The sequence below is a fragment of the Lissotriton helveticus genome, chromosome 9 (assembly GCF_964261635.1).
Source record: "Lissotriton helveticus chromosome 9, aLisHel1.1, whole genome shotgun sequence".
Lineage (NCBI taxonomy): Eukaryota > Metazoa > Chordata > Amphibia > Caudata > Salamandridae > Lissotriton > Lissotriton helveticus.
The window spans coordinates 1078166410-1078190797 of record NC_136070.1 but is presented as its reverse complement, the minus strand read 5'-3'; the positions used below and the strand labels follow the sequence as shown (position 1 = coordinate 1078190797).

General features: G+C 41.8%; 1 protein-coding gene across 2 annotated transcripts in view; it reads right to left on the bottom strand.

The window, feature by feature from the left end:
* DNAH1 (dynein axonemal heavy chain 1) overlaps positions 1–24388 on the bottom strand; it is a 1443760-nt gene that overhangs the window by 190354 nt on the left and 1229018 nt on the right. For both annotated transcript variants that reach the window (XM_078661462.1, XM_078661463.1), the window contains one exon: positions 22818–22976. In XM_078661462.1, the coding sequence (XP_078517588.1) occupies positions 22818–22976 (159 nt within the window). The remainder of the gene's footprint in view (positions 1–22817; positions 22977–24388) is intronic.

The window sequence follows — 24388 nt, the reverse complement described above, 5'->3', positions numbered from 1 at the left end:
TGCATGGGTGGGTTTGCTAAATAGTTCTTATGTTTTCTCAGGATTGGGTGTTATTTATCCAATGCCAGGATGGAGTAGAGTGTTCTGAATCCACACACACTATCCAGGTATGTACATGCAGGGACAGACTGGCCAATCCGACATTCTGACATTACTCTGATGGGCTGCAGGATGGGGGCTGATATCAGAGCTGAGTGGGCTGCCCTTTCCCATCCATGCACACAAGCACCATTCTAATCACATCCACTTGCAGTGTGGGGCTGATTTTGGTTTCCACTCCAATGATGCAATGTTGTGTCCAAGAAGTGATTGTGTATTTGTACTGAAATCACGTAAGTATTTCTATGTTGTATATTGGTGTGATGCATGACAATGCAGCAGCTTGCTAAACAAATGGCTACAATGCTATGCTGTGTACATGAAACTCTGCCTAGAGAGTGCTACCTGAGGATGACCATTTGAAACTAAATCCAGATCGACTTGAAATCCTAGTTCTCAATCATGAAAATCCCCACCAAAGTCACAAAAACCTAAACAGCATTGGTGTGCTCCTTACAAAACTAAATAAACCAGGAATCCATAGATGCAGACACACGCCGGAGGCTATTCTAAAGCTAAATCTGATTAATTTTGTCCATTCGCTACATTCCATGGTTACATTCTATAGCAAAGAACCCCTCCGAAATGCTTCAAAGGAAAAGGAGCAGCCTAAAAACCACCTTGATGCACCAATGCAACAGAAAACAAGCATTAGAAATGCAATCGGGCTCGGATTTATTTGAGTTTGAGCTAATGGCATTGTAAATGGCAATGTATTGTTGCTATGTGTTATGGAGTGTGTTCATGTGGTGTGTACTGCCAGTGATTTCATTGTGAGTGTGAGAATATTGCACCGTTACTGCCTGTGTTGTCCTTCTTGTGAGTGTGAGAAGCTTGCACCTCTGCTGCCTGTGGTCTCCTTGTGAGTGTAAGAAGCTTGAACTGCTGCTGCCTGTGATGTCCTTCTTGTGAGTGTAAGAAGCTTGCACTGCTGCTGCCTGTGATGTCGTTGTTGTGAGTGGGAGAAGCTTGCACCTCTGCTGCCTGTGGTCTCCTTGTGAGTGTAAGAAGCTTGCACTGCTGCTGCCTGTGGTCTCCTTGTGAGTGTAACAAGCTTGCACTGCTGCTGCCTGTGATGTCGTTCTTGTGAGTGTGAGAAGCTTGCACAGCTGCTGCCTGTGAGTATGAGAAGATTGCATTGTGCATCTCTGTGCTGTGCCTGTTCTTTATAAGGGACTCTTGCTCTGTTGCTGCTACTGCCTTGGCACAGTACCTGCTGTGAGTGTGTGAGGGAATTTTGCACCGCTGCTGCTTGTGATGTCCTTCTTGTGAGTGGGAGAAGCTTGCACCTCAGCTGCCTGTGGTATCCTTGTGAGTGTAACAAGCTTGCACAGCTGCTGCCTGTGATGTCCTTCGTGTTAGTGTGCACTGTCATCGGTAGCATGTAGAAATGCACTATTACGCTAGCCTGTAGATATGCTCTGTCAATGCTAGCCTGTAAATATGCACTGTCATCGCTAGCCTGTAGATATGCATTGGCTTCAGTAGCTTGTAGTTATGCACTGTCATCGCTAGCCTGTAGATATCCTCTGTCATCGGTAGCTTGTAGATATGCACTGTCATCGCTAGCCTGTAGATATGCATTGGCTTCAAAAGCCTGTAGATATGCACTGTCATCGCTAGCCTGTAGATAGTACTGGCATCGGTAGCCTGTAGATATGCATTGTCATTGCTAGTCTGTAGATATGCACGGTCATCTCTAGCCTGTAGATATGCCTGTTATCGTTAGCCTGTAGATATGCAGGCACTACTGCTGCCTGATCTATTCTGCAGTGCACTGCCTTGCACCACTGCTGCTTGTGATGTCTTTCTTGGGAGTGTGAGAAGCTTGCACATCTGCTGCCTGTGGTTTCTTTGTGAATGTGAGAAGCTTGCACTGCTGCTTCCAGTGGTCTTCTTGTGGCGCTGCAGTCGCGTGTGGCAAGTTGTCAGTGCAGCCTGATAGCTTCACTTCGCCGGGTGTGCAGACTGCACGAATATTGGCTGTTTTGCCAGAACACACTGAAGTGCCTCCTTTAATGTCCCGCGCTCCTCGTATAGCTCAGTGGCAGCGTGCGCCTGCTGCACTCGCGTGTGGCAAGTTGTAAGTGCAGCCTGATATCTTCACTTCACCCAATTTGAATAAAAGAGGGGACTGTCTCAGCATTTTATCCTTTTTATGTGGATAAAAGAAAAATAATTTTTTTATTGCGAAAATATCTGTTAAACTGTAACATATTGAAAGGAGGAGAAAACAGCAACACTGAACTAATGCAATGGGGCTGCACTACTGCACACTGTAATGTCGTTCTTGTGAGTGTAAGAAGCTTGCACAGCTGCTGCCTAAGATGTCAACTGCCTGTAGTCTCCTAGTGGATGTGCGAATTTTGCACTACTGCTGCGCCACAGCACCGTGTGAGGAGCAGGCAGGAGACAGACACAGTGTCACGAGAGCTACAGCACCGTGTGAGGAGCCAGTAGGAGGCAGACACAGAGTCACAGCACCGTGTGAGGAGCCAGTAGGAGACAGACAGTGTCACGAGAGCTACAGCACCGTGTGAGGAGCAGGCAGGAGACAGACACCGTGTCACGATAGCCACAGCACCGTGTGAGGAGCCGGCAGGAAACAGACACAGTGTCAGGAGAGCCACAGCACTGTGTGAGGAGCAGGCAGGACCCAGACACAGAGTCACGAGAGCCACAGCACCGTGTGAGGAGGAGCCGACAGGAGACAGACACAGTGTCACAAGAGCCGGCACTCACACACCAGCTGCAGTTTCAGGCGTCCGATCATACTCCATACAGTCCACCACTATTATATTTATATATGTACAAAATTCTCTTTTCTAGATATTTCAACTTCACTATCGTCCACAAACAATGAACTACACAGTCACAACTGATATATATGAGTACATGAATTTACAAGTGCTAATTTACCTGTTAAGAATTGCAAAAGTTAATTTGTACTCATAAACTCAGTCACTTCCACAATTGTGTAAAATTTAGAGCCCATTTTATGTAATTCACTGGATGACTAAGTGAGGTAAACATGCCACTGAGATATGGAGTGATAGACCTGTCACAATTTAAAATAACGATATGGTCGACTCCGAATTTCATCCTGCCAAGGTTGGCGACATGAAATTGGGTAGCATGTATTAATTATAGTGCTTGGAAATTCCAAGGCTGGTATTAAGTGCTATACAAAACACATTTTTACTTTCGCAGTTATCTCATCTTAATATCCTGAAAATCTGGCACAACGTATTCCCTATAAATTCCACTTTTGTCAAATGCAAGTGGATTGGCCAATATTGACATAATGTTTGATTGCAGAACAGACTGATGCCATCTATCAGAGCGGTGTCTTTTGCACCTAAAAATGAAACTGACAATGCACGACCCCGACCGACCTTTCAGAGACAGACGATTTCCTCCTCGAAAAGACGGGCCATTCGGAGAATGATGTCACAAAAGAGCTGAACCCCCAGCTGACATCATCAAACAGCGCAACGTTCTAGAACGTCTATTGATGGTGATTGTTCATGACGTCACACTGGTAAAAGAAAATTATTTTCTCTACACTGGAGGGTCATTTAAATTGGAAAATCAATCCTGAATGAATGATGACAATGACATATCCACGTTTACTTTTTATAGCTCCCACTATAACAATTTATCTTCAGTTAGTGCACGCTACAAACTAAATTAATCTATCAATCACATTGTTTTTTTTCCTTCTGAATACTGGTAGGGTGAAAGAAAGCCTCTGTTGTCTCCATATGGGACACATGGACTCATCCCAGATGTGCGCAGCTGGTGCACCACCCACTCAGCTATCCTCTACCGAGCCCATTGCTTCTGCCTTGTTAACACTGATGGCGCATTGTCACCCCAGTTCGTTTGATGTGAAACGGCCATCTTGAGAACACAGTCAGCGCAAGCCGCTGCTGTTGTCGACTCGGGGGGGGGGGGGGGGGGGGGGGGCTGCTTTCTGCTGCTTTAGAAAGGCGCCCCATTATTTCAATGGACTGTGATGGAGAGACCCCCGTTTGTACACACAAAATCGCATTCGCGCCTAGTAGCGGCTTGTATGGGTGTCCGCCCAGTAATGGATGACCCTTTAAAGAGCAGGCCCAGAAAGAGGCGCTTCTCAGGACAGCCAGCGCTTTCAGAGGCTTCGGTGCGGTGGCACCACGTACCACCCCTTTGTCCCCAGAGGCGGCCGTATCAATCTTCGAGGCGCTAATCGTCTTTGCATTTCTGTGGTGAGACACATCCTTCTTGGGCCGTGAAAATCAAAGAGACAGCGGCCTTCTCCCCGCATCCCAGCGCCGTGCCAGGCCTCGTTGTGTTGCCCGGGTGGTTCACCGCCCTGTGCGTGTGAACGTTTGCCCTGCCGTCGCCTTGCGTCACGAGCAAATCACTTAATCTCACCGTGCCTAACAAAACAAGGAAGCTGCGCGCTGAGCGCTGCAGAATTGTGAACGCGCCCGGCCATCTGTATTCACTAACGGAGGCACCCTGACAGCTCCTAATTATAATTTATGTACTTCTTAGCGCGAGCACGCACGAAATATGCCCAAAATGGCGGAACAAAACTACATTTACCCTATCACTTCAAGCCTATTAAAACGAAAACACAAGGAAGACGAATCACTGACCAGATGACAGAAAACGCTAAGGAATGTGTGGAATTTCTCTCTCCAAGGCCCTAGGAGATACTTCTTTTTTTTCTCCTTTAACATTAGTTCTCGAAACTCCTCCCAGTTTCACTGGGGAGGAGTCCGAGCCCTAAAAAGAAGAGAGCATGTTTTAAATCACAACTTGTGCTTTCAATTCTATCATGCAGGCTGTGGTGTAGACAGGACTAAGTAAACAGAGGGGAAAGTGAAAAAGGTTTAAAGGAAGGTGTGTGTAACATTAATTTCAAGGAAAAGGGACTGCATTCTCTTCTAAGAACAAGGGCCTCACTTTTTGCAACCACCTGCATGACATAAGACAGGCCTGAGATTTAAAAAAAAAATGGGAAATTCCCTCTCTGTCAGAGATTCTCCACTTCTACCTAAAAGCACCAGGAGCACCAGGAGGGACTGAGACTGTCACTTGTAGCAACATAAAACTTGTAACACCTGCAGTAAAACACAGATTGAGGCGGTCCCACCAAGTCCATTGTGTGAGGTGTGAGCACCACAACAACATGAACCTGCCCAAGAGTTATCATCTTTCCTCAATAACGAGCTCCTTTTTTTTCATACCAAGTGCATGCAATTCCCAGAATTATGAGGGCAGGGGTTTCCTACACTGATGACAATCTCAATGTTTTGGTTTGGAAATCATGGGTAATCTATCAAAGAAAATAATCTGCAGAATTAACAATAACCATCAAAAAAAAACTAATGTTAGTAATATTGATTCAAATATATAGTTTGTTCCCTCTGTAGACTCTTTACTGAAAAGGTGTCCTCGATAAAGTTATTGGATCTTTTAAAGTTGTGAACTGAGGAGGACTGGTATAGTCCTGGCCCCTTGCTATACCTCCGTAAAAACATTCTCAAGAGATTTTCGTTTTTGATTTGTGTTTTTGTATTATTACTGTTGGAAATGGCCCTTTTTGCAGGGTTATCCCCAAACATTTTGCTTCTTCCTCATATTGTTTCCTGACCTGTGGTTGTTGGCTATAGGACTCCTTCAGGCACTTTACCCCTGCTGATCAGTGCTAAAGTGCATATGCTTTCTGTGTAAATTGTTATTGTGATTGGTTGTCCATGATTGGCGTATTTGGTTTACCAGTAGGTCCCTAGTAAAGTGAACTGAGTGTGCCAGGGCTGGTAAATCAAATGCTACTAGTGGGCTTGCAGCGCTGATTGTGCCACTCACATGAGTAGCCCTGAAAAGAGGTCTTAGTCCTGCCGCCGCAGTGCCTGTGCGCAGTTTGTTAACTGCCATGTCAGATACTGATGGGGTGCTAAAACCTACATTTCTAAAGCCTTTACCCACAGAACTTGAAAAACCTGTGCTACAAAAAGATGTCCCTGTTGATATGCTTTTCTCAAATGTTGAACTTTCTGTAAATGTACCACAAGTGATTGTAGAAACAAATAAATATAGATGAACTATGAAAGTATGTCTAAAACAAGAGTGATAAATATTTTTTTTCGTATTTAGATCATAAACATTGCTTGGTGTATATATAATAGGATTAAACGCCATTATTATTTGTTTCCATTTCTAAATATGTCTCTTTTTCCTACATTATAGCCGTCATTTTAGAAAATGGTGGAAGGGCTGCTCTGTGAAGTTATTTTCTGTTTCAAACTTCTACTTCTACTGTTTCAAACTTCTACTTGACACCAAAATGAAGCATAAAGGTATCATGTTTCCTAAAATATTACATAATCACTGCAACACATCCGCCATTTATAAAAATGTCGTCCAGAACGATTTGGCCCGGATCAGTCTACCCAAGCTAAATTATTTCTCTAATGATCCAAAAACACAAATCAAAAATGAAAATCTCGGGACAACTTTTTTAACGGAAGTATGCATCTCCTATTTCCAATAATTAACTGTCATCGGGCAAAAATATCACATTATTCTGTGACATATTTGGAGGCCAAGTTGCAGATGAATGGATGTAAAGTTTTTCTGGGGCCCCAACCATGTGCAGGGAAGTTTCAAAAATAATATCTGCACAGCAATTATAAAATTACTCATCTGGCAGTCATTGGTGATTATTATGTTGATTTGATGGATCCTTTGGTGGATACAATACTGCTGTAGCAAAGTAGGAACCAAGCATTTATTTACACCCCCTTGCTCTAGAAGACATTGGTCATAAAGATATAAAAGGCAATGGTTTAGGTGCGGGATTACACACCACACCTTCCATCTACTAACCAGATATCAGTACAAGAAATATAGGGAAACTGTACATGGTTTGGTATAGTTAATGCTTTGATAACTAACATTGATTTATAAACTGGATGGCTGACAACCCTCAGACAGTTTGGTCAGGAAATAGACTAACAGATTAGGAAAGTGTGATGAATTAGGATTGCGGTCCGATCTAATATTCGTCTTGATCTGCATATTATGAGATGAGTCGTTTATAACTATAATCATTCTAATATACATGATTTGTTGTCAAAAACTGCAAAATAAATAATCACATGATAGTAAAAGCCAACCAGTTTGTATTCATGCTGATTTGGGGTTATAGGGTGGGTTTCCATTTCAACATCACCCACAGGTAAGTGATTCTCTGACAGGTTTGCCTGACTCCTAACACTCCTTTTCCCTAGAAGGGGTACAGGGAGCTAACGGGTGTGGCCTCAAAAATATTATTGTGAACATGACAGGGGAGACCCAGAAATAGAAATGCAAGTATCGAAAGATCCATAAAGAGTTTTGATTGCCTACTCTAAGGCCACACCTTTTTAAAGATTGTCCTCTGTATTTCCTTTTGTAGTGTAGTTCCTATCTTCCCAATAGGCTCTGCGCATTGGAATAATACCTACAGCAGTAAAGGCCTAGGCCAGACGTTAACTAGGTCTACTACTGTCGATACTAGACTTAAGTTTTGGGTTTGCCAGCGTAGCTCAGAGTTCGCTAGAAACTTTCTCGAATGTTCAGGAAAGAATTAACTCCCCTGATTAGACAAGAAGGGATTTAGTTTCTGACAACCATAGAACATGACAACTTTGCTCTCCCCTAATCAAGAGTGTATCTCCAGAGTCGTGTGAGCACAAGGCAATTATTTTACTCAGTCAGTACGTGCATTCTTAGTCTCATCAGATTGTAGAGAAAAGGAAGAGACTGGCGTGTTCAATAAAAAGGTGTTATTTATTGATCAGTCTCTTTTCTCGTACAAGAGAAATGGATCGATATTATTGCAATACTTATAGTTAAGTAAAGTGCATACATTAAAAGCAATAGTATAAAATAATACTGTAAAAACATTGATATGGTTTCTGAGCCATATGATGTTTAAAATGATTAAAATATATTACATACACATATACATTTGACTAAACGTACTCAACTGGTGTTTCTAAATACGCCTACCCCGTGTACCTGACCTAAGTCTAATGCGTGGGCGGGAATAGAAAGTTACAGTTTAAGTTAAGTTTGTTTTTGCCAAGTGAATAACTAAAGAATTCTCTGTGAGGGGTTATTCAGTTCTGTACCTGGAAGTTAGGATGAAATGAGGAATGGTATCTCTTTCTCTGCTCTCGATATTCCAGGCCGCCTGCGAGGGCTGCCCGAAAGCGCTGGTGCTGGGTCTCTCGGCAGGAGATAGCAGCGCGTCTCTCAGCGCGTCAGGAATGCGGGGCTGCTGCCAGCGGGGTCTGCTCTGCTCTTGGCTTCGGCAAGTATGGCTGCTCCGTCTCGTCACCACGCGTGTGTTTGCATAGGGCAAGATCGGCAATATTTATACCTTAAAGGTGCCGAGATTGACGTAAGGATGGACATAGATACGTCAATAAAGATGTCATACGACTTGCTCGTTAGCACATTCTTTTACTGAAGTTCTCTGTGAAATCAAAACAATGGCCGCACGGATTTTCCAGGTTGTCATAGGTTTGATTTGTTATGAGAACGTCGTATGCCTTATCAGGGGCTGGAGGAATGTCGCTTGTCTAATTAGATCTCAAGCGTTATGACCTAATCAGATAACACGTTCCTGTGCCGTAGTGTGACTGCGTCAGATAACGGTATCTGCATCATGGGGGCTTTTCTTGCCTCATGGGCTGACTGTTAGTTAACTTGATAGTTAGTTTAACCAGAATAGGGTCAGGAATAGGGGGATCGATTCAGAACCTATAGGAATACATGACACCCACTCCACGCTAACTATGGTCATATTTACTAATCTATGCATAGTATAACATAGTACAACATACTATAGAGTATAGTGTATACCTTACCACCCCAAAATACATAAATGCATTTGGAAACGTTGAAATATACTGAAAAATTGCAGTCATATGTATCGTATGCACTCAAGCTATGAAGTAAATTCCAAAGTAAACACGCATTTGTATATATTATTGCTTATATGGTATATGAGAAATACACATGAAATGGCTCTTAATACGGCTATACAGAAAGAAAGTTCGAGACCATTTCATCACATAATAAAATATTTGTGAACATACCAGCGGGCAACTAAAGTTTATAAAGTATCTAAAAATAGAAATCTTAGTTCTCTAGGAATAGTTTCTTACTTTAAGCAGAAGATAAGTGTCCCGAAATTTTTGTAAAATTTAATTTGGGGCTGCTAAAAAAATTGCTGTCCGTGAACTGGTGGGAAAAATTGTTCATGTGACTTTATTTTCAAAGTTGAAGGCCGAATTCAAGGAACACCGTGTGCGAGCTTGCTCAAAAGTCTCTATTTCTGTTCTGGAGAGAACATCATATCATTAAGGCTTTCGAAAAAACTGTCAACAGCTTCATGGGAAAGTTCCACTAAGTCGGAAATAGGTGTAACCATGCATTCGTGCGCATGATTGTCTCCATTGACATTCTGATTCGCATTGCTGACAGAAGGTCGTACCTGATCGATGCTGCTTTCATCTTGAACTTCACTACTCTTCAATCGTAGTGGTGAAGACTCCACGAATGCCGTCATCAGGATTGGCAGCCTTTGAGGGCAGCACAAAGCGTGAACCTTGGTAGGAACCAACAATGTATCTGCATCCACTGGCGCATCCGATTGTAGCGTCAGACAGGTGTCTAACACGCATTCTTCTCCGCATAGCAGACACCTTAATACAGGTAAAACACACCTTTGCCACATTGGTCGAAATGATAGAAACCAAGTCATGTTCAGGTCTCTAAGCCGGGAGAGTCCCAGGATTTTTGATATCCGGTCCCGGTATCCAATGGCTAGGATTGTTTCTTCCATTGTCGCGAGAGTTTGATCTGTGACATGGGTTGCCATAACGAAAAATAAGGACTAAAAATAGGATTCCTGCAATTAGTCCCAGGATTAGGGGAAGTCCGCCAAAAATCGAATGGACGAAATCTGGAAAAATACCCAGTATGGCTTTGAATGGTGTTAATGCCATCGAAAATACTGTCTTAAATACCTTTGAGACCCCAGTGGTATCAGAAATATTTAAGATTTCGCTCAGGATTTCCGCGAAATGTACGGGTGAATTAGTTGATAATAATGTATGTATCTCTGCAGTCGTCCTTGCGACTTGTAGATCATACGTTTCTTTTGATGACGTGAGCCTTGTAGGCGTCTGAAGAAGCACTGTTTTCATTCTGCTTAAAGTATCTATTCGAATAGAAGTAATTTTCAAATTGGGCCATGCCCTTGCCTCCCTGTCTGGAAAGGAGCTGGGGAACAAAGAACGTCCACAGCACTTGACCTTCGCAGTAGTAGTTACTAGATAAGGAGTCCCGGGCATAAGACTACAACATCTGCGGTCTACAATAAGAATGTAACTCCCATTATAGAGTCTTTGAAAGAATGGTTCTATTTCAGTTGCAGGTGCGCCTTGCTGGTGACATGAAAGGTTGTATGAATTCCCTTCACAGGCTCCATGCAAACTAATTCCGTTACACAGAAGCGTGTCGCTTAGTGACATAGCACAATTGTTGCCACTAAGAAACACTTTCTGTCCTTTATTACTGACACATGCATGTGAATAGGGCAGGTTCCAAGTTGTTTTAAGGTACCCCTTTCCCAATCTCTCGTACATGCCAGCCTGTATATATTTTTGGCAGTATTGAAACCTGAAGGTTGAGATTGGAATATTTATGATTCCGTGTATTATCCATTCACTGACAGGTCGTTCTGACATTGTCATTGGTAATCTTTCTAGTTTTTCAATGCTCAAGATTGTATAATCAGCACCCTTTTGCGCCATACCGATTTGTCTATCAGTAAGGTTAAAGATTTGGAATAGTGACGTTGTGTTGATTAAACGCCAAGGCACATAGCCTGAACGAAGATTTTGTAACGTCCAGCCAAGCTGTACAATAGAACGCAATTGTGACTGACCATGTTGTAATAACAGTAAGTCTTGCGATAATATATCGATTGCTGAAGACACAATGCTGTCCAATGAAAAAATTCTGGAGGACAGAGTCATTAACCCATTGTCCACTACAGAAAGTGATTTTTCCAAATTAATACGGTCAATTTCCCGTATTCTCTCTGCTGTTTCAATTTGATTAACCTTCCAGGCCTCATTGTATGCTGCATATACAGAGGCTGCTATGAAACGCTTCTGACGCTGTTTGCGTGGTCCCAAAATGAAATCACGCAAGTCAGCACCATCAGTAAGTAAAGTTAGGTGTTGCTTAATTTCAGGCAGTGTGGAAGTTTGTAGCCATTGAAGGCATAATTTGCCCACACTGTAGGTTGTTATTATCCCTGGGTGATGTCTTTGGGGATATCTAGGGTCTGGCCTGGTCATTTTGAACCCCTGTGTTTTATTCAGGAATCTGTCTTGACAGTTATTTGTATCTGTGGGCCAGATCCACCATTGTTTCCAATCAGGATGTGTTCTGTTTTGGTTTAATATATGGTTTACGTCTATCTCTTCATCCGTATCAGAGCTATTGCTAAACATTGTTGGCTTTGGAATAGACGGTTTATTTAAATCTTTGATTTTGGCTAGGCCAAGACAGGTGGTTTGTTGAACAGTGTCATTTAAAAATATCATTTGTTCTGGGATCATGCAAGCTCTAAACAAAGCTTCTAAACCCTGTACTTGCCATTCTTTTGTACCCCAAACACTTTTCAAATCAACATTTTTGTCCCAATAATCAAATCCAAAAGTATTCATTTGTTCAAAAAATGAGTCTGAATATAACAATTTTGTGTTGGTTATCATGGTTTTCATCCCTGTCTTGTTTGATAATTTAAAATAAAATGTTTCAGCATTACTTGTGTTAAAACCTGAAAAATATGAATATTTGTCGTAAACGGTTCTTGAGCTCCCTTTTGGAGGTGTTGCACAATGTTCCCATTGATTATAATTTAACACATTTCTAGGTTGTGCAGATCTATGTAAAAAGTGATTACCATAGTGGTTATAGCAATACATACTGTCATAATTTGTAGAACCCTGCAAATAATCATGTTTGGTAAATTTAGCAGACATTACTAAATCAGACATCATGTTATTAATGCTTTCGAAGTCCCAATCATCAGCAAATGAGTTTGGTTTTACAAAGTCACTCAAGGAGATCTTAATTTGGTGTGGATATTTCAGGATTTCGACCGGACCATAAATCTCATAGTCAGTGTTGTCCCAGGCTACCCCACCAGGTATCGGATTGGCTGTGAAGTTGGCTGAAGAAAGTTCTCGTTTCTCGACGTGTGAAGATGTGTGTGGTTTGAGGATCAAGTTGATGTTCTGACTTGCTGTGTCCATTTTAGCATATTTTCCCTCAATGAAGCGCCCCAAAGTTAATACCATGATGAGCCAAAGTATGAGGATAAATGCACCAAAACCCACCCAAAATTCAATCCATGGAGAAATCAGATATGTTTCTTTCAGTTGGTTCAAAAGTTCATTAGCTTTTTATTTAAAGGTTTTTGATGATGGCTGTGTCTTTGATTCACTGAAGCCTTCAGAGGAATCATCGAAGTTTATGAAGTAGCCGGATGCAGTTTTGTCAATTGTTCCAATTGGTTCAGGATTTTTGTTTCTTGCATTGTCACTTGGTACTTCATTATAGAGTGGTGTGTCTCTGCTAAATGTTTTTATTTGGGTTTTCAGAGGTCTTAGTTCTATTGCATTATTGCATAGTCCTTGTTGTTCTTCTGTAGGCGTTTCGAATGTGATGAGCCTCTTCGTTAGGACCTCTGTACTGGTAGCAAACCTTGGTGTTCTGCTACTTATTGGGAGTCCACTTGGCCTACTGTTTGTTATCGGCCACATGTTGTGGTTTTACCAGGTCGATGGATACAACTCGGTTCTCCTTTTTACCAGCAAGTGGCGGTAGTACAACTGATCTTGTCCCGTTGACAGACAAGACAGGAACTGCTTTTCTGTAAGAAGGCCCAAATTCCTTCTTTACCGCGATCTTCTCCCTGACTAGATCCCCGACTTTTGGAATCCAGACAGGTCTTGCTGGGACAGGTGGTGATTCTTCAGTGGTTGTTGGCTGTTGTTTCAACTGTATGTTGCTCAGGTCTTTTCTTGTTTTGTTTAAGTCCTGCAAAATAGCCAAACGGTCTTTGACATCAAAGCTTTTTTCTTTAACCACTGAAGTCTGACTGTCGAGGTCAGAGACAATCATTCTAGTTCCAAATAATAATTCGTACGGACTGAATCCCTTCAGAGAATTTCTTGGCAAGTTATTTAGACTACGTTGGACACTTATTAGATGTTTGACCCACCCAGCTCCCGAACCTAATACCTTTGCCGTTATAGATTGCTTTATGTCACGGTTTTTTCTTTCAACAATTCCGTTCCCCTCAGGGTGAAATGGACAAGAGTACCGCAATTGCACGCCCATGCTGACCATGGCCTCCTTATAAGCCCGAGAGCTAAAAGCAGGACCATTGTCCGAATGCAGCATGCCAATTGCGTATGTGCCGATAAAGACTCGCAAATCTTTTATAACAGTTCTGGCGTCAGCCGTTCGCTGGGGCCACATCCATATGAATCTCGTGCATGAATCCACTGCGACCAAGATATATTTATAGTTACCATCCCTTTGTAAGGGACCGCAGTGGTCTAGATAAACACAGGCTAATGGTTTATCCGAGATTAGAAGGGGCGTCTGCGCTGGACGTCTCACCGTTGATACTTTCATTTTTTGACATATTTCACATTCTTGAACATAGTTCCTTGTTTGTCTTCTCATTTGTGGCCACCAGTATCTCTGTTTTAATAATGATACTGTGGCTGAGACGCCAGCATGGATAGAAGCAAGCCCTTCGTGTGCCGCTATTATTAGTCCTAACCTATGTTCCATGTTTGGAATTGCCCTATCCCCCACTCCAGGGATTCGAGCAAAAGGAACATTGTTTGCATCAGTTATGTATGAGTATTTTACTGGAAAGCCTTTAGGGAGTGGTTCTATCGAATCCTTTTCTGAAGCGCTGACAGCTTGTAATATTTCGCTGTCTATTTTTGTTTTTGACCGGGTGACGGCAGCTACGGAAGCCGTTTGCACAGCTGCCTTTGCGGCCTCATCAGCCAATGAATTCCCTGCAACGTGAACGCCATCACGTTGATGACTCAGCGTATGTATCACGTGAGTCTTTGGTAGTTCTTTTTGTAAAAGAGCTACTTGTTCCCAGAGCATTTTATGCTTGATTGTGCCACCTTTCGCATCCTTGAAACCGTTCTGAAGCCAGATCTGCAAGTATTCATTATAAGACTGAACGCAATAATACGAATCGCACACAATGAGTGTGGGGAATTCTCGATCGGTATTTTCAAGCGCCATCTTGAATGCTAGTAGTTCAGCTCGCTGAGCTGTACAATCTCCTAGGGATTGTGTTTTAGTGAGGGTTGGTTTAAATTTCCCTTCGTGCCAACGACCTTTAACAATCGCGCACGCAGCACTGTAAGCTTGTTTACCCCCTACTGCGGGTTGTGCTGATCCGTCTGTATATATTATACAGCCGTAGTGATCTAGAGGCAGAATTTCGGTTGGCGGAGGACATTCAAATTCATATTGGAGAAATTCTTGTGTTTTTAAGTAAGGATCAAATTCGTACACCACGTCTGTTGCAGCAAGAGAGTTAGCCCATTGTATCCATCTCGGATGGAGTGCTTTAGCATTTGGAATGCTTGCCTTTGTTACCGCCTCTAAGGCTGGTATTGGTGTCACGATTACTATTCGTTTACCTTGTGCCAGGGCTCGTTCTTTTGCTATAGCTGTCTGTGTTGCTGTAAGAATTTTTTCCGTTGGGCTAAATTTCATTTCAGCCTTAGTGTACAAGTGTGATTTGAATGCAATTGGTACCTTTTCTCCCTCATTAGAGGTCAGGTATGTGAATCCGCATCTCCCTGGGATGACTCGAATCACAAGATTGCGTGTGTTATCACGTGTTTCTAATTTTGTTTTAATTAGCATGTCTGTTTGTAAGGATCTCAAAATTTCTGTGTGTGTTTGAGTCCAATTGGATCTTTTAAAGTCTGGTTTAATTAGATCATAAAGGGGTTTGACCCTTTCTGCGTAATTTGCAATGTATGTTCTTCCGAAATTTAGGAAGCCTAGAATTGACTGTAGGTTTTTTAGTGTTTTAGGAGCTTGGATTACGGCACATTTCTCTAGGAAATTGTCAGCCAGGCTTTTGCCTTCACTTGATAATTCATATCCTAAGAATAGGACTGTCAGATGGGCAATTCTGGATTTTTTAAAGTTGAATTTGTAACCCTCTGCTGCGAACCCAAGTATTATGGTGTTCACTCTTTTCAAGTGAGTCTCCAAGTCATCATCTGTTAAGTAAATGTCATCGACATAAGATAATGCTTCATCATCATATAGTTGTAGTAATTCTGTTACTCTCGCTGAGAATACCCCCGGGCTATTCTTGTACCCCTGGGCTAACCGACAGAATTGTTTTTGAGTGCCATTTACCGAGAATGCAGTTAAATATCTGCTCTCTGGTGCTATGTTTTGACAAAAGAATCCATTGGAGATGTCCAAGGTTGTTTTGTATTTTTTGCGCACTATGTTATTCATTAGTGCAGCACTGTGTGAGTTTTGCACTGCAAAGGTTTTGCAACATGTGTTAAGGTGTCGGTAATCCAAAACTAGACGATATGTATTGTCTGGTTTGGAGACCGGAAACAAAGGATTGTTCATTTGTGAGGTGCAAGTTTCAATCACCCCCTGGTATTCTAGCTGATCTAGTATTTCATTTACCTGTTTTTTAGCTTCTTGCTTAATTGGGTACTGCCTTTGTGCAGTAGGTTGTGATTTTAACTGGATTTTGTGAGGAGGAGAATCCTCATCCCATCCTACATGATTTTTATATAAAGCAGGTGCTAGAGCCACTGCCCACTTTCTGGCAAGTGTATATTTTTTATGAATCGGGATTTGATTCGAGAAGGCAGGCATAATTATTTCTTCGCCATGAGGGCACTCCCTAACAAACTCTGGTGGCCAGTCTTTTTCAGCTAGAAGGATATCATAGCCCTTAGAGATATTATCCCAAAATAGTCCCCTTATTTTCCTAGTTTTATCTCCCTCTATACGTAATGTTATCTCGTATATCTTGTGGGGTTTGCTAACTCTGGTGTCTGCAGTTTCCACTTGAAGATATTCATTCGTGTCCACTGTCTCCAGATGATTCATAAGGACTTTGCGAGCTATGCTCACTTCTGCTGCGCTGTCTAGCATTGTCTGAGCCCACTCTCCGTTTTTCAGTTGTGTCCTCAGTATTCTCGGCATTGTTAACTACCTTGATACTGGCTACCTTCTTTTTTGGAAATTGTAATTTCTTTTTTAGCTGAGCAGGTTCCTTGTCTTTGGACTTGGCGTGCTCTTCTCTTTGTTCTGATCGTCCTCTTCTTTCCGATTTCTGTGAGGAATTCTGAAAAGATTGAGAGGGACGTGTATCAATGTCTTGATATCTATCAGGTTTTTTAATATTATCCCTATTTCTACGGTTATATCTTTTCCCAGAGGGGTCACTCTGGGGTGACCTGTGTCTCTGGTTCGGAGATTTCTCCCTTCGCCTAGGAGACCTTCCTCGGGACTGGAATTTCTTTTCTTTTGGATTGGATTGTTTGTTTCCATCCCAGTTCTTTTTTGGTGAATTATTAAAAAATATTTTTTCTGGACTTTCAGTCAGTTGCGGTTTTACTGGTATTCCCCCTAAACTATCTCTACCTAGTTCCTCATAGGATTTTTCTATGATTCTGGCAATTTCAGCTGGTTGGTCTGCTATATCTGTCTCTTTTAACCTTTGGCGGATCGCCACGTTTGCTGCTTCACCTTTTATATTGGCTAATAATATAGCCGAGACCTGCTTGAAGTCTTTCAGTAATTTCATACCAAGAGTTAAAGCTGGTTCTGGACCGTATTCATCTTGAATTTGTTTTAGCACATCTGGTATTACCGAAATGGATGGAACACCGTGCGTTTTTGTGTAGATTGAAGCAAAGACTGTACCCCAAGTGTCACAGTCCTCTATGTGTGGTGCGATTCCCATTGGGAGACATATAGTCAGAATCCTGTGTTTTTCTAGCGGGGTGGTGTCAGGAAACACCGCCTCTATTTGGGTGATTTTCTGTGCCAACCAGAATGGTATCTGTTCCCGTTTAGCCGGAACTTTACCTAGGCAGGATTGGATGTTCTGTGGTGTAATTTTATTTGTGTTCCCCTGGTGAGGGGTCAGCTGTGGAAGTTTAATCGCTGGCTGAATTGTTGAAGTCCGCATTACATACTGGACTAATTGTCTATGAATTTTTAGTAATTGTTTTAGCTGTATTAACAGCTCTGCTGCAGACATCCCATTGATGTCTGGATGTGGTGTGTATCCGGCTAGGACCGGCCACGTTGCTCCTGGTCTACCTAAAGGACCGAGCCTGGTGATGTGATTGTTATCTATTAGGGCGCCATCAAATAAGAGCAAATGCTCTTGGAATTTGAGTGGTACTTCCACCTCCTCGAAAGGAGTGTAAATGTCAGGTGGTACCTCTATTTTGTAATAGTGGAAGTACTTTGTTACAGCATTTGCTGCTGGAAAATGTATCCATGTATAGTATACCTCTGTCTGCCGATATTCGTGTGCCTCAATTACGAATATGACTGTGCCACCTCTAGGTGTCAGTCCATTTTCTATAAGTTTTAAGGTTATAGATCTCCTTTTGCTGACCGGAATGAGTATTATATCCGCGTCTGCATCCTTTAGTGCAGTATCTGCTGCTGCTATTTCAGCTGCTAATCTAACTGCCTCTCTTTCTTCATCACTGTCTCCCATTTACCGACAGGATGGTATTATGTTTGTTTGCAGATCAGGTTTCTAATGGAACAAAGATTAGATGCACAATATTTCGGAACAGTGTATCCTTCAACGTTGACTGTACCAAGAACCATACATAGGAGTTCCCTCCTGCGAGGTTTTGGAGGATATTACCTTTCACCCACTCCAGACGTCTTTGGAGTATTATGGGAAAAGGGGTCTGAGTGAGAAAGCACGACTGAGTTACTCTAAATGTCTTACGTTAGTTTTATCGCCCTTTCCAAACACGTTGGGCGCCATGTAGTGTAGTTCCTATCTTCCCAATAGGCTCTGCGCATTGGAATAATACCTACAGCAGTAAAGGCCTAGGCCAGACGTTAACTAGGTCTACTACTGTCGATACTAGACTTAAGTTTTGGGTTTGCCAGCGTAGCTCAGAGTTTGCTAGAAACTTTCTCGAATGTTCAGGAAAGAATTAACTCCCCTGATTAGACAAGAAGGGATTTAGTTTCTGACAACCATAGAACATGACAACTTTGCTCTCCCCTAATCAAGAGTGTATCTCCAGAGACGTGTGAGCACAAGGCAATTATTTTACTCAGTCAGTACGTGCATTCTTAGTCTCATCAGATTGTAGAGAAAAGGAAGAGACGGGCGTGTTCAATAAAAAGGTGTTATTTATTGATCAGTCTCTTTTCTCGTACAAGAGAAATGGATCGATATTATTGCAATACTTATAGTTAAGTAAAGTGCATACATTAAAAGCAATAGTATAAAATAATACTGTAAAAACATTGATATGGTTTCTGAGCCATATGATGTTTAAAATGATTAAAATATATTACATACACATATACATTTGACTAAACGTACTCAACTGGTGTTTCTAAATACGCCTACCCCGTGTACCTGACCTAAGTCTAATGCGTGGGCGGGAATAGAAAGTTACAGTTTAAGTTAAGTTTGTTTTTGCCAAGTGAATAACTAAAGAATTCTCTGTGAGGGGTTATTCAGTTCTGTACCTGGAAGTTAGGATGAAATGAGGAATGGTATCTCTTTCTCTGCTCTCGATATTCCAGGCCGCCTGCGAGGGCTGCCCGAAAGCGCCGGTGCTGGGTCTCTCGGCAGGAGATAGCAGCGCGTCTCTCAGCGCGTCAGGAAGGCGGGGCTGCTGCCAGCGGGGTCTGCTCTGCTCTTGGCTTCGGCAAGTATGGCTGCTCCGTCTTGTCACCACGCGTGTGTTTGCATAGGGCAAGATCGGCAATATTTATACCTTAAAGGTGCCGAGATTGACGTAAGGATGGACATAGATACGTCAATAAAGATGTCATACGACTTGCTCGTTAGCACATTCTTTTACTGAAGTTCTCTGTGAAATCAAAACAATGGCCGCACGGATTTTCCAGGTTGTCATAGGTTTGATTTGTTATGAGAACGTCGTATGCCTTATCAGGGGCTGGAGGAATGTCGCTTGTCTAATTAGATCTCAAGCGTTATGACCTAATCAGATAACACGTTCCTGTGCCGTAGTGTGACTGCGTCAGATAACGGTATCTGCATCATGGGGGCTTTTCTTGCCTCATGGGCTGACTGTTAGTTAACTTGATAGTTAGTTTAACCAGAATAGGGTCAGGAATAGGGGGATCGATTCAGAACCTATAGGAATACATGACACTTTTCTCTACATTTTGGTATGTCAATCAAATTAGTGTTATCTAATCTAAACAGGTTGCCAGGTGTATGATGCGGGGTCAGCTTCTGGAGGCAGACAAGACTAACTCATTTTTATATACAACAGAGTACTTTGAAGGTGATTATCTATTAAACAGGAAGCAACTGCAAATAGATGGGATAAAGTAGTGCTGATTTTTTTTTAATTCAAGTAAAGTCTGGCACTAGGTCCAGATCTCTCGGGAAGTTTTGGATTTCTTTCTTTGGTGCTCTAAAGTAAACTGCAATACAATAACCTAGGCGTGTGATTTGGTGGTCTTGTCAGTACGATTCTGCATCTTGGTTGCAGCTAGGGAATAACCTTAGTCTCATCAGGAGGACACTGGTGTTATCTCATCCGTGACTTAACTCCCAGAAACAAGTATTATCAATTGTCAGGTTGGTGGGCTACTAGGTTATGGGTGTTTAGTGCATCGAATCCAAAGTTCGACTCTGTGAACAGAAAGGGGAGATGGAAAAAGGAGCTATCCTTCTGGTATTGGGCCATGATGGAGGCAGAGGGAGTGACAGAGCCCGAACTCCAAAAGACATGGTGTGATGCTGCAGATTTGGATCATAATAACTTACGGGACTTGTGGGTGGATTCCTTTAAGATGTTACATGCAGTGGTTAAGTCAGCTCCACTCAAAAGTAATCACCTGTTCACTCTGTATAGAGTATACATTTCACCTAAAAAAACTAGTCAGAATCACGAATATAGAATACTGTTGCCCAAGGTGCAGATTCCCGGCCGCTGATAACATCCACATGTTTGTAGGTTGCCCGATGCTTGTAAATTATTGGTCCAAAATAGGTGAGTTTATCACTGAAGTACTGGACATGCAATTTGTGATCACTGCGAGGATAATTCTGTTTGGGTTAATCATGGAGTATCATCTTGATGACATGGCGTCTAAATTCATCTTTTATGTGATGTTATTAGCAAGGCGGGAAATCTGCAGGGCCTGGAAGGATGAGAAAGCACCCACTTTTCCAGATTGCTTGACACATATTATTTATATAAGCAAGTCAGACATGGCCTGTGATAGCTCTAGCGGTGACAAGATCTGGGCGGCCCTTGTGGCATGGCAGAACAGATAAGGGTATTACGATGATTTCACCTGGGCACTGTTGGGGCTTTATCTCTAAACTAACCAAGGGCCTCCCAGTTAAATAAGATTGGAGTGGATTGAGCAAACAGTGAAGGCTAGAGGGGCTACCCCTTTCTCTCTCTCCTCGGGTCTTAAACATTGGAGCCGGAAAATCACAAAAGCAGGAGAGAGGGGGGGGGGTTCCTCATCTAGAATGCCCCCTTTTATTTGGTATATGAGGAATAAAAAAAAATAAAAAAAGAGGACACTGGTGTTCTTCACTACAGCACAGCAGTCACCTGAGGATTAAAGGAGAGGTCTCGGTCAAACTACATCAGCAGACTCTTTATTTATGCACTGTTGATTGGGTGCTACCCACCTCAAGCTGCCAAATAAAGAATTGATTTTAGTTTGAGACCTATTAAAGAAGAAACAAATGTCTTGCATCCAGTAACAGATGTGTGAGAGATAATCAATAATCTTAGTCTGGAATTCCAGGGTCTTTTCCAGATTAATGTGGATCTGTGTGTTGTCATGCATTTAAAATTGTAACCGTTGTTGGGAAATCACATCAACTAATGACTACATGTAAATGTTGAAAAGAATCAGTGATAAGGGTGATGCCTGAAAAACGCTTCATCTGACTGATTTAGTGGTGGAAGCTAAATTGTATATTTTGGTAGCACAGCTTCACTTCGACAAGATGGATCTGATGCTAAGTAAGATTGTACTGGCCCATAGCCAGTTTTTGGAGTAGTATATTGGGGTAATGTTATCATATGTCACTTCCAAATCTAAAAGGTTGGATACGACAGACTGGTTGGTTTTCATTGAAGATAAGAGATCTTCCCTGATTTCGTAGAGTCAGTGCATCTTCAAGTCTGAAGTTGGATTGCCATTTATGAAGAATGTTATGAATTATACATTTTATGAGCATCTTTAACTGCCAAAGTTACTGTGTAATTTCAGTTTACAGGATTGTGCTAAGCAGAGGTAGAATGAAAATAGGTCGTTAGTTTGCTGTAATTTTTGTGTATATAAATTATTTTGTACAAGGATGTGTGTTTAAATGTTGCTGGAACTTTGTTGAGTTTCATAGATGGATACAATAGTTAAGTGGAATTAGGGGCCCGGATGTCGATCCATTGCTCCATAAAGGCTCCTCAAAACGGTACAACAGGCAAGGAGCATGCCTTTCATTTTGTGGTGATTTTGAGGACTCACTGGAATAGGACATAGGAAAGAGGTAAAACAGGGTCCTCAGCAGGTCAATGGGCTTGAAAGGGGATTTGGTCAGCAACCTGAAAACACCCTGTCGAATGATTTTGAGCTTGGGTTTCAAGCATTCAGATGTTCATCACAGAATTTAACGATTGCAGTTATGACATTGTCAAAGGCCTTGATATCTGTTATTTCTCCACGGATAATGAATATTTCTCTTTAATTGTTAGACGAGTTCATGATATAGGAGAAGGAGTAGGCTTTTTTAGCTGTCTGTACTGCTTTATGATAAACAAGCATATAGATTTTGCTGGTCCTTTTTTCCTTGTCATCATAAGATGTTCTACCGCTTCTTTCTAGTTTATGTCCCTGTCTTTTGAGCTGTGCCAAGTCAACAGTGTACCATTTGTTATTTTCTGTATGTGACTATATTTTCTAGGATATGGAGCAATCACATCGAAGATGTAAGCAATTTTATGCTTCGTGATTTTTAATAGAGTCTTCGGATCATTGTCAGTAGGTCGAGAATTTGGCAGTTTAATATAGGATTTGTAGACTGTGGGAAGTCAGGTGAACTTTTTAATGCTTTTTTTCAGAAAGCAGAACAGGCAGACAAGGAGAGAGAAAGAATCACCAGAACGAGATTTTGTTTCAATTATCAAATGTGCAATGATCTAGCAGTTACTAAAGACTAGATCCATGATATGACCTGAAAATCGACAAAACCATGGATTTCAATAAACCCTGGAACCAAAGGTCTGTGGGTCACACATCAATATTAAATACTTAGGTATTTATAAAGCATGGGCACTTACCTGTCCTTGTCCTAAAGAAATGGCTGTTAACTTCTTTGAAAAACGCATCTCGTCAGCAAACTTGTAGAGGTCGACAGCAGGGTCAGTGCCAGGAGAAAGCACAAAAATCAAGGGGATAACAGGCGTAGAATCTTTGTATACTTCAGACAGATCAGAGGTCTATTGGAATAAACATTAAGATTGCATCAGGGAATGACTTCTGTGAAACTATTTTATCCTTATTTACTGCCCTCCACACTATATTTATTTACAATTATTGTGCTTCACAATCTCTTTTGACCTATCACTCACGTTTCCACTCTTCCTAGAACATTTCAGTGTCATCATATCTGTCTCCACTTTTCATTTTACATCATTTTATTTAATTCACATCCTCTCCTTCCTACCATAATTCCAATATCTCTCACCATTCTCATTTCTCTGTCTCATAAATCACAACTCCTTTTGTATTTGTGATGTCCTTATGTCTCTCGCTCTTCAATGTACCCTCATGAGCTTTGCTTTTACAAACAACTGCAGCATGGTAGCTTACTTAACCGTTTGTTTGAATTCACCATGAATACAGCTTCCAGAATACACTAGTTGCAGTTTAAGAAATTGTAATGATCAGGTTAACCAGTTTAAGAACACCCACGGATCAGGACTCTCTTTGCTCTTCTCGTTACTGCCCAAGGATCAGCATTCCCTATTTCCGTAAATTGCACAAGAAAACCCTTTCCCCAATATATGTTCAATTACTTATCTAGATGCAGTTGCTATATATCCTTTTTGCTATGTAGAGTGCATCTTTGGTCCTGAGCCAGGCACACAGTAGGGAAAATCCACAATATTTGTGCTTAATATGGGCTAAGAACGTGATAGAAAACAGGCCGTGAAAACTCCTCTAGGATTCAAAAAGCCAAAAAAAAATCAAACTGAATCATTGTGAGGGCTAATCAATTTCAAACCTATTTTACTCCACTTTCAGAAAATTGGGGCAAGTTACATAAGTGCCTCTGAAGCACAGTTGGTCTTTGTTTTTGATAATTCTCCATATTGTAGAAAGGCTGACAGATTTTGTGTGGTCCCTTCTGTAATGCATAGTGCTCAGCCATACACTCATGGCAAGGCACTGGCTGGTACAAGAGTCTTCTTCAGCAATGAATCTTTCAAATATTCACATGCTTGAACACTTCATCACACCAGGCTGGGAACCCTGAGTAACCAATGCTCTCCAGCAATGTACAAGTATACCGTAAAACATTGAAAAAGAAATATAAAATATACAAAATTCTAACCTTGTTCTATGACTTTGCAACAGAGAGGCTTGCAACCATTTCTACTTGTCTCAGAAGGCACCAACTGCCAGATTTTTCAGACCACATCAGCGAGCTGGGAACGTTCAGGAGCTCCGCTCCATTTACTTCTTCTCTCTTACCTTTTCCCTTGAGGGATCTTCTTTAGTCACCTTTCTATAGCTGATAAATTGCCAAGGGATTCATTATCTTTTTCAAAGTAGCAAGAAATGTAGTGAAAGGAAGGCTATCAGGATAACACACATGTCCTCTGTATTACCTGTTTGCACTTGCACA